This window comes from Sardina pilchardus, chromosome 19, assembly GCF_963854185.1.
Source record: "Sardina pilchardus chromosome 19, fSarPil1.1, whole genome shotgun sequence".
Taxonomy (NCBI): domain Eukaryota; kingdom Metazoa; phylum Chordata; class Actinopteri; order Clupeiformes; family Clupeidae; genus Sardina; species Sardina pilchardus.
In genome coordinates, this window is record NC_085012.1 from 19,485,424 (window position 1) to 19,500,423 (window position 15,000).

At 42.9% G+C, this 15,000-nt stretch overlaps 2 protein-coding genes across 3 annotated transcripts in view; both read right to left on the minus strand.

The window, feature by feature from the left end:
* Positions 1 to 3,822: 3,822 nt before the first annotated feature.
* On the minus strand, positions 3,823 to 12,050 carry LOC134066366 (GTPase IMAP family member 8-like). Of its 2 annotated transcripts, none has more exons than XM_062521677.1 (6): positions 11,948 to 12,050; positions 9,872 to 9,951; positions 7,432 to 8,145; positions 6,618 to 7,274; positions 5,703 to 6,509; positions 3,823 to 5,267 (listed from the first exon to the last, which is right to left on the minus strand). In XM_062521677.1, exons 2-6 carry the CDS (start codon positions 9,894 to 9,896, stop codon positions 5,227 to 5,229), a joined length of 2,244 nt encoding a protein of 747 aa, XP_062377661.1. In that variant the 5' UTR covers positions 9,897 to 9,951; positions 11,948 to 12,050; the 3' UTR covers positions 3,823 to 5,226. The 2 variants fall into 2 exon arrangements, with proteins under 2 accessions (XP_062377661.1, XP_062377660.1); XM_062521676.1 differs by having other exon boundaries at positions 10,103 to 12,050.
* Positions 12,051 to 12,861: 811 nt separating this feature from the next.
* The window catches only part of svila (supervillin a), a 43,000-nt gene continuing 40,861 nt past the window's right edge, over positions 12,862 to 15,000 (minus strand). The window contains exon 36 of the mRNA XM_062521678.1: positions 12,862 to 13,449. Coding sequence (XP_062377662.1) covers positions 13,363 to 13,449 — 87 coding nt within the window. The 3' untranslated portion in view covers positions 12,862 to 13,362. The remainder of the gene's footprint in view (positions 13,450 to 15,000) is intronic.

The following is a 15,000-nucleotide window of genomic DNA, read 5'->3' on the forward strand; positions in this document are numbered from 1 at the left end:
CTGGCTCAGGTCCAGGCTGCGCTTTTGTAGTTCTCAATAATTAAAAACTCCTGCACTTTTATCACTTCGTCTCTCTGTCCCTCCATCCCCAGCTCTGATCAGCAGTGGAGGAGAGGCCAGGCGGCCTGTGTCTCCTTCATGTTCTCTCTCTCTCTCTCTCTTTCTCTCTCTCATCCATCCATCCATGAGGCAACCCCCTCCCACCTCTACACATACCTGGGACTAATCTGAGAACAGCCTGGGAGTATAGTCATAGTGTATAATCCACCACCTTGTGTGTATGTGTGTGTGTGTGTGTGTGTGTGTAACATCCTGTGTATTTGTGGTGAGTTTAACTGGCTCCTTAGAAATGTCCTTGTGATATTGCAATAACGTGAGTCATCTCTGACCATATTTTGATTTTGACTCAGGTGATTTCGGAGAACTTTGTGACGATATCCTCTCAACCTGTTTCCATCACGTCATTGTTACCACAGGAGCAAGTCGTCTCTTTCTCTCTCCCTCTCTCTCTCTCACACACACACACACACACACACGTCCTTCACCTCAATAAATACGTCCACACACTGTATGCGATCTGATGTCACTCTTGCTCACACACACGCTGCGCATTCATTAATGTCCGCAAATGGCCTCAGCGTCCAGGAGAGCGTGTGCGGTGAGTGGAACACAACACACTCTAGATCAGGAGCAAGAGGAGAGAGGGCGCTCCACTCCGCATCAGCTCCCTGTTCAGCTAGGCACACGGAGGACACACTGTACAAGTGTCAGTCACACTGTTGACATGCACCTCCCTGCCTAATCTTCATCATTACCATCACCATCATCATCGTCAACACGATCATCATCTTCATCTCGTCATTTTTTTTTGTTGAAAAAATGACTAGATGACGAGGCGAGACGAGAGATCACCTCCCTGCCTGATCTTCATCATTACCACCACCATCACTATCCTCATCATCTTTAGCAGCAGTAGTAGCAGCAGCAGCCGCATCACTGTCATCATAATGTGTGTGTTTACATGTTGGCTAATTAAATCATATGATCAATTCTATAGTATAATAATAATGATGATATTAATCGTTATAATAATAATAATGATAATAATAATAATAATAATAATAATAATAACAACAACAACAACAACAACAACAACAACAACAACAACAACAACAACAACAACAACAACAACAACAACAACAACAACAACAACAACAACAACAACAACAACAACAACAACAACAACAACAACAACAACAATATGATAATAATGATAATAATAATAATATTCCTCCTCTACATCTTACCCACCATCATCAACATTAGCATAGTAATGATCTGTGCAACAAACACAATTGCCTTTTTTCTTCATCCGTACAGTGGGAGGGCAATTCCATTAGCTGTTCTGAGATGGATGAAAGTTTTATTTCTCTTTCACAAACGCACACACACACACACACACACACACACACACACACACACACACACACACACACACACACACACACACACACGGGCACCCCACCCTTTTTCTCCTTCTCCGTGTCCTTGTGTTCTCTTTCTCTCTCTCCTTCTCTTACAAACACATGGTTACATACTACTGATTGAGTTTTGGCCCAGAGCAAAGATCAGTTTACACAGATCAACACACACGCACACACACATACACACACTCACACATCCCAGTGGACATGGCTGTCCATTAAATATGACATCACTCGCATAGCAACAGCCGCAGGCAGCTGCAGTCCAAATAAAAGGTCTGTTACAACACACACACACACACACACACACACACACACACTAATCTACAGAACATACACTCATTACATGGCACAGCCACCCATCAGCAACAGAGTTGCCAACTTATGAAATTAATGGAGGATTGCTCATTTTATAAGCATACAGATCATAACACACTCATACAAACACACACACACACACACACACACACACACACACACACACAGTGTCTGGCTGGCGTCTGCCATCGTGTGTGTGTTCACTCTGATGGTATGCTTTTGTGTGGCTCGCTAGCCAAGTGAGACAGGTGCAGCTCTCCAGCCAACACATAAAGGACAGGAGCAACTGGACCTCCACCTGTCCAGTTCTGTCTCCTGGAACCAGAGCACACACACACACACACACACACACACACACACACGTACGCAAACATACACACACACGTACACTCCTATATACAACAACGCACACACATACACACACACATACACACAGTCACATATAAACCCACACACGAAAGAGAGAGAGGATGATACCTGTATTTAGAAAACCAGATCCCCATTTCCAGAGTGATTAATCAGACAGAGATCAGATGCTCCAGCAGTGTGTGTGTGTGTGTGTGTGTGCGTGTGCATGCCTATCTGCGTGAGAAAAAGAGAGCTTATGAGTGTCCATCCAATACCAGCAGAACACCACACAAATCAAACGGCGCAATGACACACCTCTGATTCAGTCCTGCGTCATCCTTACATCATTTCATTTCAATGGAAAAGCCAGGAATGAGGGGATGAAGGGAGGGAATGAGAGGGAGAGATGACGTGATAGAGGGATAGAGCCAGCACGAGGAGGAAAAAGAGAAGCTCAGCGGAGGAAGAGCGTGTTAGAATGAAGACGCAGCACATCTGGTAGGCCTCTGCACACAATGTTAAAGTGATACAATTAATGCTCATTATCACCTCACTGGAGAGAACAATGATTCATTCTTTCCTCTAGGGGGAACTGTGTGTGTGTGTGTGTGTGTGTGTGTGCGTATGCGTGATTCAGAGTGTGTGTTTATTTGGGTGGGTGCGCAGTAAGTGTGTGTGTGTGTGTGTGTGCAGTAAGTGTGTGTGTGTGTGTGTGTGTGTTTTGATGTGTATTATGTGTGTGTACAGCAGGGCTGTGATTGTGTGTGTGTGTGTGTGTGTGTGTGTGTGTTAGGAGTAAACATTTCTGTAGATATGTAAGACTACTGGACCTTGTGTGACAGTCGTTGAGAGAGAGAGAGAGAGTGTGTGTGTGTGTGTTTGTGTGTGTGTGTGTGTGTGTGTGTGTGTGTGTGTGTGTGTGTGTGTTTATGTGCTGTGCCAACATCTGGCTCTGTCTGATGCCCTAATTAGAGTTTAATAAACGAGGCTAATGAGGACTTACCTTCAGTTCTGACCGAGTTACACTAATTAAGGTAGAGACAGAACATACACACACACACACACACACACCTGAACACACTCTCCAGGTCCTCTGCACATATGGCCATACATACAGTACATACATGACCTGTTTGGTATAAACATGGGTGTGTATGTCTATGAATGTGTGTGTAGGATTAAGGGTTCATTAAGCCTCCAATGGAAGGACAATATGTTGTGCCCATGTACACACACAGAAAGACACACACACACACACACACACACACACACACACACACACACCAAGCAAATATTCACTGATATTCTAATTACGCCCTGAGTAATCTATTAATTAATCACAATTACATGCTCTCTATTGCTCTCTCTCTCTCTCTCTCTCTCTTTATCCTCTCTCCCTCTCTATCTCTATCTCTCAATACACAGACACAAGCATGCCTTAAAGCCATCTATGACCAACACCTCATTCATTCGCACGCATTCACACACAGCGATCAGACGAAAACAAAGCTGGAGTCAGGCTTCTGGAACAGAGTCCTACTACTACTGATAACCAGACAGGAGATGGGACCACAGAGGAGTAATGAGCATTTAGGAAAGAAAACAACTCAAGTAAGACTTTGGCTAAATGTATTTATTTATTTATCACATTTGTATAAACAGTAGAACATATGTTGCATTACAGTACATTGCCTACTTTACAAACTCTGCAGGTATTAGGATGGAGACCTGGGCTCCTCAGCTGTAAATCATTGATCTAGTGTCGCCCTCTTTGGGTCAAATGACAACATTACACCCTGCCATCTATAGAAGCTGCAATGTAGCAAACTCCCTTTAGCATCCACCTGAAGCCACAGAGGTGAAGCTTACGGTCACAAAAGCTCTTTACAATCAGATATTCATCAACTGGGTGATTCTCATGAAGCAGTAGTGAACATGTCCGGGTCTTATTTTCAATATTTAATTGATAGTAACTATGATATTGTCTACGAAGACATTATAGAACACTAGGGACAGCCATTTGTATTAGCAATTTAACACAATTTCAAAGCATTTTAACAAATAATCACAGTGAATTCTCATTATCGAAATGTGTTCCGATCCATTATTCTATTTTTGTTTTATTTTCATGATAAGTACTTACATAAATGTACAAATGTCTATTTATGGTTACTTTTGATATTTGTGGTATTTTACAAAAGGAAATATTATATTTATTGTAAAACTATTGTGTAAATAAATTGTCCTCATTACCGTAATACAACTTTATTTGCCTATAATTTATGCCACTGTTCCTTTAAATTAACAAGCAGCCCCATGATCTAATTTCCCCTATTTTCTTTTAACTAATGGTCTCCCTTTGTCATTTCCCATATTGGTAATGAGAATTATTCTGAATCATGCTACCATAACTTTGAAATAAAGTTATAGTAAATTGTTCCACTATAATACTTTTATAAGAAAATAAAAGTTCACTTAGCCTACATCAATCAATACAGGTTGATGTCAGTTTGACAGGCTTCATGACATTCACCCAACTACTCATTAATGTCGATGTTGAGTAAAAACTGTAAAGTGTCTTTGAGAGTCTAGAAAAGTAAATATATATTATTTACTATTATTAGTAGTAAGGCCTCAAATAAAAATATATAAATGGAAAAATTATTGATGTTGAGTAGTAAGGCCTCTAATTAAAGTCTATAGATCAGAATAAGCTACACAAGTTACATACTTTAAGAGTGTACTACTGTAACAGGAATGAATCACAGAAAAACAATGACTACGTGCTCATCAGCTGTAAAACTGTCCTGCAATATTCCTTTTAGTTTATATGTAAGATTAACATTTCTTAATAATCCATATAAGAACAAAATAATGTCTTAACATCCTAAATAATAGTGAGTGATAGAACAATATTACTTTGTATGGATTCATTCCTCTCTCCTTGCATGGCTAAATGTGCACATCAGCTGTAAAACTGTGCTGCGACTACAGTATATTCTCCTTAGCTTATACAGTATGTCTCTCCATGTGTGGCAGCCAAATGAACGGTCTGGGAAAGTTTAGCGCTGTGAGGTCACTGATGTGTCATCTGGCTCCGTTGTGTCACTGCTGCTTCTGTGGGCCAGAAACAGTGACACAGAAGATGTAACACCCCAAATTAACACTCATCTAAAATGGGAGCCAGTGGGATCCCGTCCTCAAAACTCCACACATTTTTAAAAAGCCTTGTTGTGAGCCTCAGCAGGAAGGAAGCACCAGGTGCAGCCTTCACTTGAATTTAGACATGTAGACTAAGTTTACTGCTGGTGATTAACAATTCATTTAAATAATAGGCTCAACATTTTATTTTGTGAGGTTTCTGAAGTTCAAAGGCAACATTAGCAAGAAATTGACATATTCATTGGAAATCATGAAAAGACTCGTGTTGTGTTGTGTTGTGATAATTTCAGAAAACATACTGATGCTACTATAAAGACATACTGTTGAAGAACTATGACTTATAGCTAAGATATATGTACTATAATATTTGGCACTAAACTTCATTCTTACCACGGTGTGATGTTCTCCTGAACAGGCTCCTCAAACTCCAGCTTTTTTCAATGGGCCCCATTTGTTCCCCCAGCTGTTTGTCCTCCCTGCACTCTTCCTCCCCCTTCATCACTCCACTGGCTCCCTCTGTTTGAGCCTCTTTAAGGCTCAAACTCTCCACCTCAGAGGAGAGAGAGTAGAGGGAACTGCATCTGCTATTTGCCATGACCATCTTCTCTATCTTCTCCAGCAGACCCATCACCTGTGAGGGTCCAACCCTGTTGTAATTGTCCAGAACGTGATATCTGTTCCCGCATCTCTTCACCAGGTGTTTCAGAGCCTCTCCCTCGCTCTCGATGTACTGCTCCACGGTAGCGTCTCCGAGCCGGTCGCCGTACGTGAAGAGCAGCAGAGCGTGTTTCCAGACGCGGTCACCCAAGAGTTCCACGTGTTCCTCCAGTGCCCTCAGAGTGTGTACACAGAACGACATGGACAGACGCAGAACCAGGAGGAAGGCGTCTGGGCCCGGCGAGCACAGAGACACACTCTCCTTTATCTGCTGGTTCTGGCCGGGAGTGTTGCAGCGTCTCTGTGTCTTTTCCCACCCAGGTGTGCAGACCACAGACAGGCAGTGGTCCATCACAACTGCCGATATCCCATCACAATGTGAGAGGGCCCTGTCGCTAAACTCTTCCATACCCAGAATGGTGTTTGCTGACGTCGTCTGGCCTGCTCTTCTATATCCCAATAGCACAAGCTGAAAGTTTGGTAGGTTGTCAAGGCTGCGGCGTAGAGAGACTATTCCTAAGTCAATTGACTCAGCTTGCCCTATGCAAATAGTCATGTCCGAGAGAAAAATGAACAACACAAATGAACACACACAGAAAAATATAACAAGTAAAAATTGGATTTGTAACATTTGGGTTAGTAACTCACTTCTCGTCTTTTCTGCAAGCTCCATACAGGTCTTCCTCTTCTCCTCCACCTCATTTAGTCTCTTCTTGTCGACCTCAAAATGGCTGCCACGGTTCTTTTGCATCATCTCCTCAATCTTCTCCAGCAGCTCCGTCACCTGCCTCTCTTCGCCCTTTTGCTTGTTGTTAAAAACATGATACCTGTTCCCACATTGCTCGACCAGCCACTGCAGGGAAACTCCTTCGCTCTCGATGAACTGCTCAACGGGCGTGCAGCCTAGCCAGTCTCCACAGGTGAACAGCAGGAGGACGTGACTCCAGACGTTCTCACCTAGGAGTTCCAGGTGCTGTTGCAGAGCTCTCAGGCTGACCTTTGTGAAGGAGGTTTTGACAGGCAGCACCAGAAGCACGGCGTGAGGCCCAGGGGGGCATTGGGAAGGGCCGAGCACCATCTCCTGTCTGAAGAGTTCCGATGTGTACCTTAAAGGGTGGATCCTCCAACGGCCTGGTGTGTCCACAACGGTGACCTGCCTCCCAGCTACAACACGACTTGCTACTGCAAATTTGACGGTTCTACGTATGTTGAATGCCTCACGTCCCAGAATTGTATTGCCTGTCGAGGACTTCCCAGAATGTTGATATCCCATCACCAAAATCCTCAGCTGTTCTGGGGGTTTCACTATGAGGGACAGAAGACATTTTAATTGCGTGATGACTGGAATATCAAAATGTAAATATCGATCAAAATGACTAACTTTGACCACATACAGTAGGCCTACTCATGTTCATTACACCCACACCTCTTTACGAAAGTCATGATAATTAAACGAACTCACCAATTTGTGCACGGAGTTTCTTCCTCCTTCTCTCCACCTTACTCCTTCTCATCTCTCCTTTAACTTCATCTGTTCTTCTCTTCAACTCCAATTTATTAATCATGTCCAAATTCAGTTCATAATGGCCGACACAGTGTTCCCTAACCATCTGCTCAACCTTCTCCAGCAGCTCGGTCACCTGCGTGCAATCGTCACTTTTCATGTTGTTGATGAAGTGATACCTGCCCCCGCATTTTTCAACCAAACTCTGCAGAGCTTTCCCACTAGTTTTAATGAACTCCGGAATGGAGTTGTTCCTGTTCTCAAGACAATCACCATGTGTGAAAAGCACTAGAGCGTGGTTCCACGCTCGCTTCTCAAAGAGCTCGAGATGCTCCCACACTGCTGTTTTGTGATGGCGTGTGAACGGCTCTTTCAACGGTATGACCAGCAGCAGGCAGTGGGGTCCCGGTGGACACAGGGTGGCGCTACGCTTAATCTCCCGTTTGTAGAGTTTCGATGTGTCGATGAGGGGGAGCATAGGCAGCCATCCAGGCGTGTCCACCAGAACCACCCGTCTCCCTGCTACCTCCCCCTGCGTTGTCACGCACTGAGCGGTCATCATGTCGGTCTCCAGAGCCTCTCGGCCCAGGATGGTGCGTCCTGCAGAGGTCTTCCCGGCTCCCCGGGTCCCCAGGAGGACCAGCCTCAGCTCCGCGAGGTGAGCTCCTCCAGCTGGACACAACCCCAAAGACCAAAGACAGCATCACTTAATGTCCAGTCATTTACAGTATATTATCAGGCAATGTTGGCCACAAAACTCAACTAGGCTATAAGATTTTGCTACTGTAGATGACAACACAAAGGCTAATAGACCTCTGAAGTTTGCCTACAAAAATGTAGCAAAACTGCCATCTTTGCCTAGCCTGGCTAATGCCACCACATCTCCTCAGATGTGGTCTGGGACCCAAACATTTGAGGCATGGTTTACGAATGCCCAGCGTCATTTATTGGGTGCTATGGGTGTCTATCAAATGCGTCTGTGCGTAGGCCATAGGCTTGCCAGTCATATCAATTAGCCTATACCAGATGACATATGAAGAGCGTTTAATACTTCAAAATAACATTTGATGAATTAACCTTACAAAAGCTGGTTTGGTTCTTAACCAAAATACAAGCGGTGTGTTGCTGTCGTCATCATATTGCTGTCTCCCCTCTTCTGCAATGGTTCCCTAGTTGAGGCGAAAATTAGGTCCATGGAATCCAGGCTGTCTAGCAGCGCAGAATGAAATCGCGCGCAAAGCAGCATGCTACACCCAGGCTAATCTTTGCCCATACAGTATAAGGGAGATCAGGGTGTTTATTGAAGCTATGGAAAGTCTTAATGTACGCAGATCACAATACACGAAGGCTGAAGGCAGTTGGAGTTTAACAGGTGCAAAATCCCCATGTTATTATCCCATTGATAAAATTGCAAGATACCGGATCTTAAAGATACCATCTTTGCCCATATAAGACTAGCTTACATACTGTAAGAGGATGAGTTGAAGAAGATGAAGAAATTGGAAATGCAAACTTTTGCTCTACACACTTTTGTCCTCTGCCTTTTAGTGGATACTGCATGATCTTTGGTAGGCCTACGTTAAGACCGCACACTTTGATCTTTGCTACCCCAGAGCTAACTTGCAATACAACTTGCCATTAAGTAGTTAGCTTAACCCCCAGATCTCCTTATATGGGCAAAGATGGTAGCTTTGGTTCCTTCTTGTAGGCGTACTTCAGAGGTCTACTGCATCCACCATTTTGAAAGGATACCTGCCAGAATGCGTTTATTGGCAGCTGTTGGTCAGAGATTAAGCATTTGCTACCCTTGGATCACCAAGTCCACAGTATGAGTAAACGTTTTATTTTAGATCATTCATAGTTTATTCGTTATCTGTTACAGTACCAAACACCTTTTGCAAGCAGTATTTAGGGTGGCGACAGTTATCAGTTATCCTTCCTACAGTATATCAAAGCTGCAATCCAATCATATGCTGATATGTCAACATTTCAACAAGGACACATCAAGGTATTTGAGGGCACCATTGAGAGTTCAATTTCGTCCATTTCGTGAACCCCAGCATATAGTTAAAAAAATGTTGGTGATTCAATGCTCTCCTTCAAATCTCTTTATAGGGATACAATGACGCACCCTTTACAAAAGGGAAGGTGATCGTGACTGAAAAAATAACAAGCAATCAATCACACCCACCTTCCCATAATTACATAAGTAAGTAGTGCAGCGCTTATCGGCCCACAGTTGTCAGTCCCTACACATTAATTTCATAATCTTGACCCCATGACCTTATCCATCGAGGTCAAGGAAAAGTGAATATAGGACAGAAAATCTGAATGCAGTTCTGGCTGGATTCCTACGCACTCACACACACACACACACACACACACACACACACCTCACCTGATCCATATGGTGGCTCATCCATTGATCCTGCTCCTGTGGCTAGTTAGGTCCCTCCTCAGTCAGCTCTAGCTATAGCACTGTTAACACAACATACAGTATAGCAAGATACTAAGAAGTCCTTTAATCATGCATATAAGCATCTGACCTGTAACTACACATTGTGGGTGTTGAACACTTCAGCAAATTAAAATGTCAATGTTGCATAGGCATTGAGTTGTGAGAACATACTGTATGTTGTGATGTTGGATATCCAACATCCATAGGTGAACACCTGACTGCTGTTCTTCTGTCTCAATAGACTTTGCCACCTGGCCTAAGGATTACAGGGCATAATATAATGCAACCTAGTCCTTGATCTGATAAAAGGATCCTTGAATCTGGAAGGGGATCTTTCATATCAGAACATTTTGATAAGGGCGCATGGTCCTAAAGAGCATCAAACGAATCCTTAATCTAGTCTAATCTTGTCTTATCTTAGCCTGGCTAGCACCTACCACTTCTCAAATGAGACGTGGTCTGGCAACCAGACATTCATTTTCTCGTATTTAAAAAGAAATGCCCAGATCTGTTCATAGGGCGCCACGGATGTCTATCAACCGTGTTACACCACAACATTATGGTCTTGCTTTCTCCCCTGTTCTGTGATTGGTCACCAACATCAGGCGAAAATTTGGGTGTACGTTTCCAGACTGCCTTAGCAGTGTGAATTAAATCACCGCGCAAGGCAGGATGGGAACACCCAGGCTAGTCTTATCTAGTCTTTCAGGGAGTAGTGTTGTACAGTATGGAGAGGGTGGGATTTCAGAATGAGAAATGCTTTGTAAATTAACAAGTGGTCACAAATAGGAAGTTGCAGTCTCGCTCTCTCTTTGTCATCACCATTTTAATGACCACAACTAGACCTCATGACCTTAGGAACTCCCCCCACACCCATATCATAGAAACATGGGGTGGAGCTGGTCCTCCAGGCTCGTTCCCACTGATCTATAACTAGCACTGGATAGACCGTCCCATCATTCTTCACGTACTGTAGATCAGTGAGAACGAGGCCCGAGGAAGGAAGGGAGAATATATAAAAGACGAATGAGAGGCACCCATGGAGTAAATCATGCACTGTATGACATACCCAAAACCCGTTTTACTCTAACCACCAAGAAATGTAACCACTTGTCAATCTCAAGTCAATCTACAGACTGAAACTCTGGAAACAAAAGATTTAAACTCTGGAAACAAAAGATTCAATGGTACAGTGACTAGAGACGAGATGTCCCAGTCCTTCTACAATACATGTCTATGTTTAGTAAGCTGGAATGCTGCTGAACTGCATGCCCGCCATGTACAAAGGCAATGTAAACAATCTTTCCACACGGATGAACATTCTGGCACATAAACACAAACACAACAACAGACCACAGACACATACACATGCCCTACACAAATACTTTTTTTTTATATGTATAATACAATATCAACTGTTGAGCATCTCACAGGAGAGTCCTGGGCATAAGCCGTATATACACTTCTCAGATCATTATATTTCACATGCTGCAAATCAGGAAAGAAGTGAATAATTTAAAAAGGGCCCATAGGCCATTTTGTAGTCTAAAATGTTACCCATAGTTTCACACAATTTCAGGTAGTCATGAATCATAACAAATTACAAGCTTAAACTCACATTTCACTCAAAATAATATGTCGTCATATCCATACTGGTGTAAACACACAATCAAACACAGTTCAGGCCATAGAGTGTGACCATGAGCTCATTGAACAAGCAGATAGTAGCTACAGTAGGTGAACAAATACCATACGAAATTAAGTCTGACTATTGTGTTTACTGGACTAGAACAAGTGGTCGGTAGCTACAGTAGGTGAACAAACACCATAAATAAGTCTGACTATTGAGTTTACTGGACTAGAACAAGTGGTCTAGGTGAACAAACACCATAATTAAATCTGACTATTGAGTTAACTGGACAAGTAGAACAATAGTCTGTAGCTAGATAGACAAATACCATAAATAAGTCTGACTAATCCCAGATTTGTCCAAGGGAGAAAGAGCGATTACTTTACCTTGTTGAGACGTGAACAGATGAGAAGAAGTGAAAGTAAATCTGGAGTATCTTTTTTGTTTTTGAAAAACCAGCTCAACTGGCTCACATAAACAAAAAATAACACACAATCCCTCGTGCATACAGACACAGACACACACACAAATGCGTACACACACACACACACACACACACACACACACACACACACACACACACACACACACACACACACACACACACACACACACACACACACACACACACACACACACACACACACACACACACACACACACACACACACACACTTATTTCTCATACTCAAAACAAAAAACAATGACTGAACAGTTTTGGAAGAAAGGCGAGGACACACTTGAGAGATTCATGGGATTTATTAATAATAGTCAGTGTTTATTCATTTCATTCTAATACTCTTTTATCACAAAGGCAGTCTTTCAAATGCAGACTAGCATCTCTCTGGGTAAAAACTGTACATAAAAGCAAGGCACTAAACATCTGGAGACACACACACACACACACACACACACACACACACACACACACAAAAGAGTAGGTCCTAGTGAGTGCAGAAATACGAGTCATATCATTTTCTAGTGTGTATGTGTGTGTGCGTGTGTGTGTGTGTAACAAATAAAAATAATCAGAAATCCATAGCTGATATTTAACACACAGACACACACAGACACACACACACACACACACACACAAACATACACGCACGCACAGCCAACACAATCAAATTCCTCAGCACACACTAATTTATGTATCCTATATTACACACTATTTTCCTCCCTTCTATTCTTCAACAACACTGAGGGAGGTTTTCTCTGATGCCTTTACATAAATAACAATATTTGTTATGAATCAAGACACACACACTCTTTTCTTTCTTTCTCACTCACTCACTCACACTCTCTCTCTCTCTCTCTCTCTCTCACTCACTCACTCACTCACTCACTCACACAAATGCACTAAGTTTTCACTCTGCTACAAATAGGAAGGAAAGAAAAAGAAAAAAACAACAGACCAAACAGAACAAAAGGACAAAACTTTTCAAGAGGCTGGCACACCTCCATCTCTGATCACCTTCTCTTTCTCTCTCTCCTCTTCTTGATTCCTTCTTTGCTCCCTCGCTTCCAGGCTACACAGAAGTGTCCGATTCTGTGCAAGTCCACTAATCCATCCAGGTCAAAGTTCAAAGGTCACATGCTAAAAGGTCCCGGTCTGACTTTCAAACCGCCTTGATGAGCGACAAGTCAGGACTCATATACAAGCTGGTGCATACACCCACCCACCCACACACACTCATACACACACACACACACACACACACACACACACACACACACACACACACAAACACACATATACACAGACACACACACTCATTCTGTCTCAATGTCTTGATGTCCATCAGAACAATCCTTTGGCTTTCTTCATCTTCACTTGCTTCCATGCCGGCAGTGCTTCATACTCACTCCTCGTCATCTCCAGTGCTTTCTGTTGAAGAATAAACACAGTTCAGGATACACACAGAACACACACACACAGAACACACGCACACACACACACACACCAAATCTAAACATAGACAGGCAGAATTACAAAAAAATCACAAATACACAAACAGCATTCAGAAACAGCATGATCACCACTGATTTCTAACACAGAGACTAGTGTTCAGTGGTCAGATGCACCTTGCCTCACACACACACACACCATCTGCAGTTTAATCATGGTTTATAGACGTGCAGCATGACCTATGTCTACAGTGAAAAACACACACATACACACACACCAACACACCCATGCAGCAGTTGGGTGAGAATGTGAACAGTTAAAATATAGTTTACGTTGGTCCCTAAATTGCCGGGATACAGAGAGGAGGAAGTGAGAAACAAACAGAGGGGATTATGGGAGATGTAGTCTTCCCAGCTGAAACTCACCTTCTCCTACCACCCTACACCCTGGAAGGTGAAGTGAAAAGAACAAGGGGGGAAGCCAGACAGAGAGCCGGAGCGAGAGAAGAGGAGGACGAAAAGACGGAGAGAGTGAGAGAGAGAGAAAGAGACAGTAAAAGAGAAGAGGAAGAAAAAACAGATAGAGTAAAAACAAAAGGAAGAAAAAACAGAGTAAGAGAGAGAAGAGGAGGAAGAAAAGGGGGAGATAAGATCAGGAATGAAGACAAACAGAAACAGCTGCAAGTAAGGTGACCAGGGGGTTACTCCAAGTATGTATTTTAGTGACTAAGCCTGATTGGTTTACTCAGAGCAAGTACTAAACTCTTCTTTTTGAAGGTTTACAGCTTACTCTGAATGAACATATTCAGCTTAGTCACAGGGCTAGACTGGCCATCTGGCATACCGAGCATTTCCCTGGTGAGCCGGCGTATCTTCGGGCCGATCAAATTAAATTATTATTTGTTATTGTAACTTAAAACATGGGCGGCAATTGGCCCAAGGCAAGGACAGTCAACGGCTCATTGGTTTATTTTCTTACCTGACACTAGACTGGCCCAATAACAACTCTTATCACACCCCATTGAGTCAGAGCCAAAATTCTGTGAGCCCGTCAAAATGTATAAACAAAGTGCATGCTGAAGTTGCGCCAGGTAAAGATGGGATGTCAAGCAGAAATGTGCTGTACCTGACACTGCAAGTAGCCTACAGTATGTCGGCAACAGTTTGAGTGAGGTTAATAGCTTCATAATCAACGGGCTCCTGTTCACAGAGTCTGGTCTGGGTATCATGTCATGCTGCTGATAATGATGATGATGATGACAATTGCTGTGGCCACTCGATCAGTCAAACAGCACAAATGTTATGTTACTTCAGCATTGTTTTTATTGCTAGCATTCCTCCTTAACATGGCCATGGTCCAGCTGAACCCTCCACATTAATCATGATGGGTTTTTTTTTTTGGTAAGCATGGCTTTTGGCTAGGCCCATCATATCACCGGCCATTATATGACATATTAGGTATTAAAATGATTGAACTAAGGGTTCCCTTAGTCCAATCATTAGGCTACAGTGTAGAAGGCTTCTAGCAGAG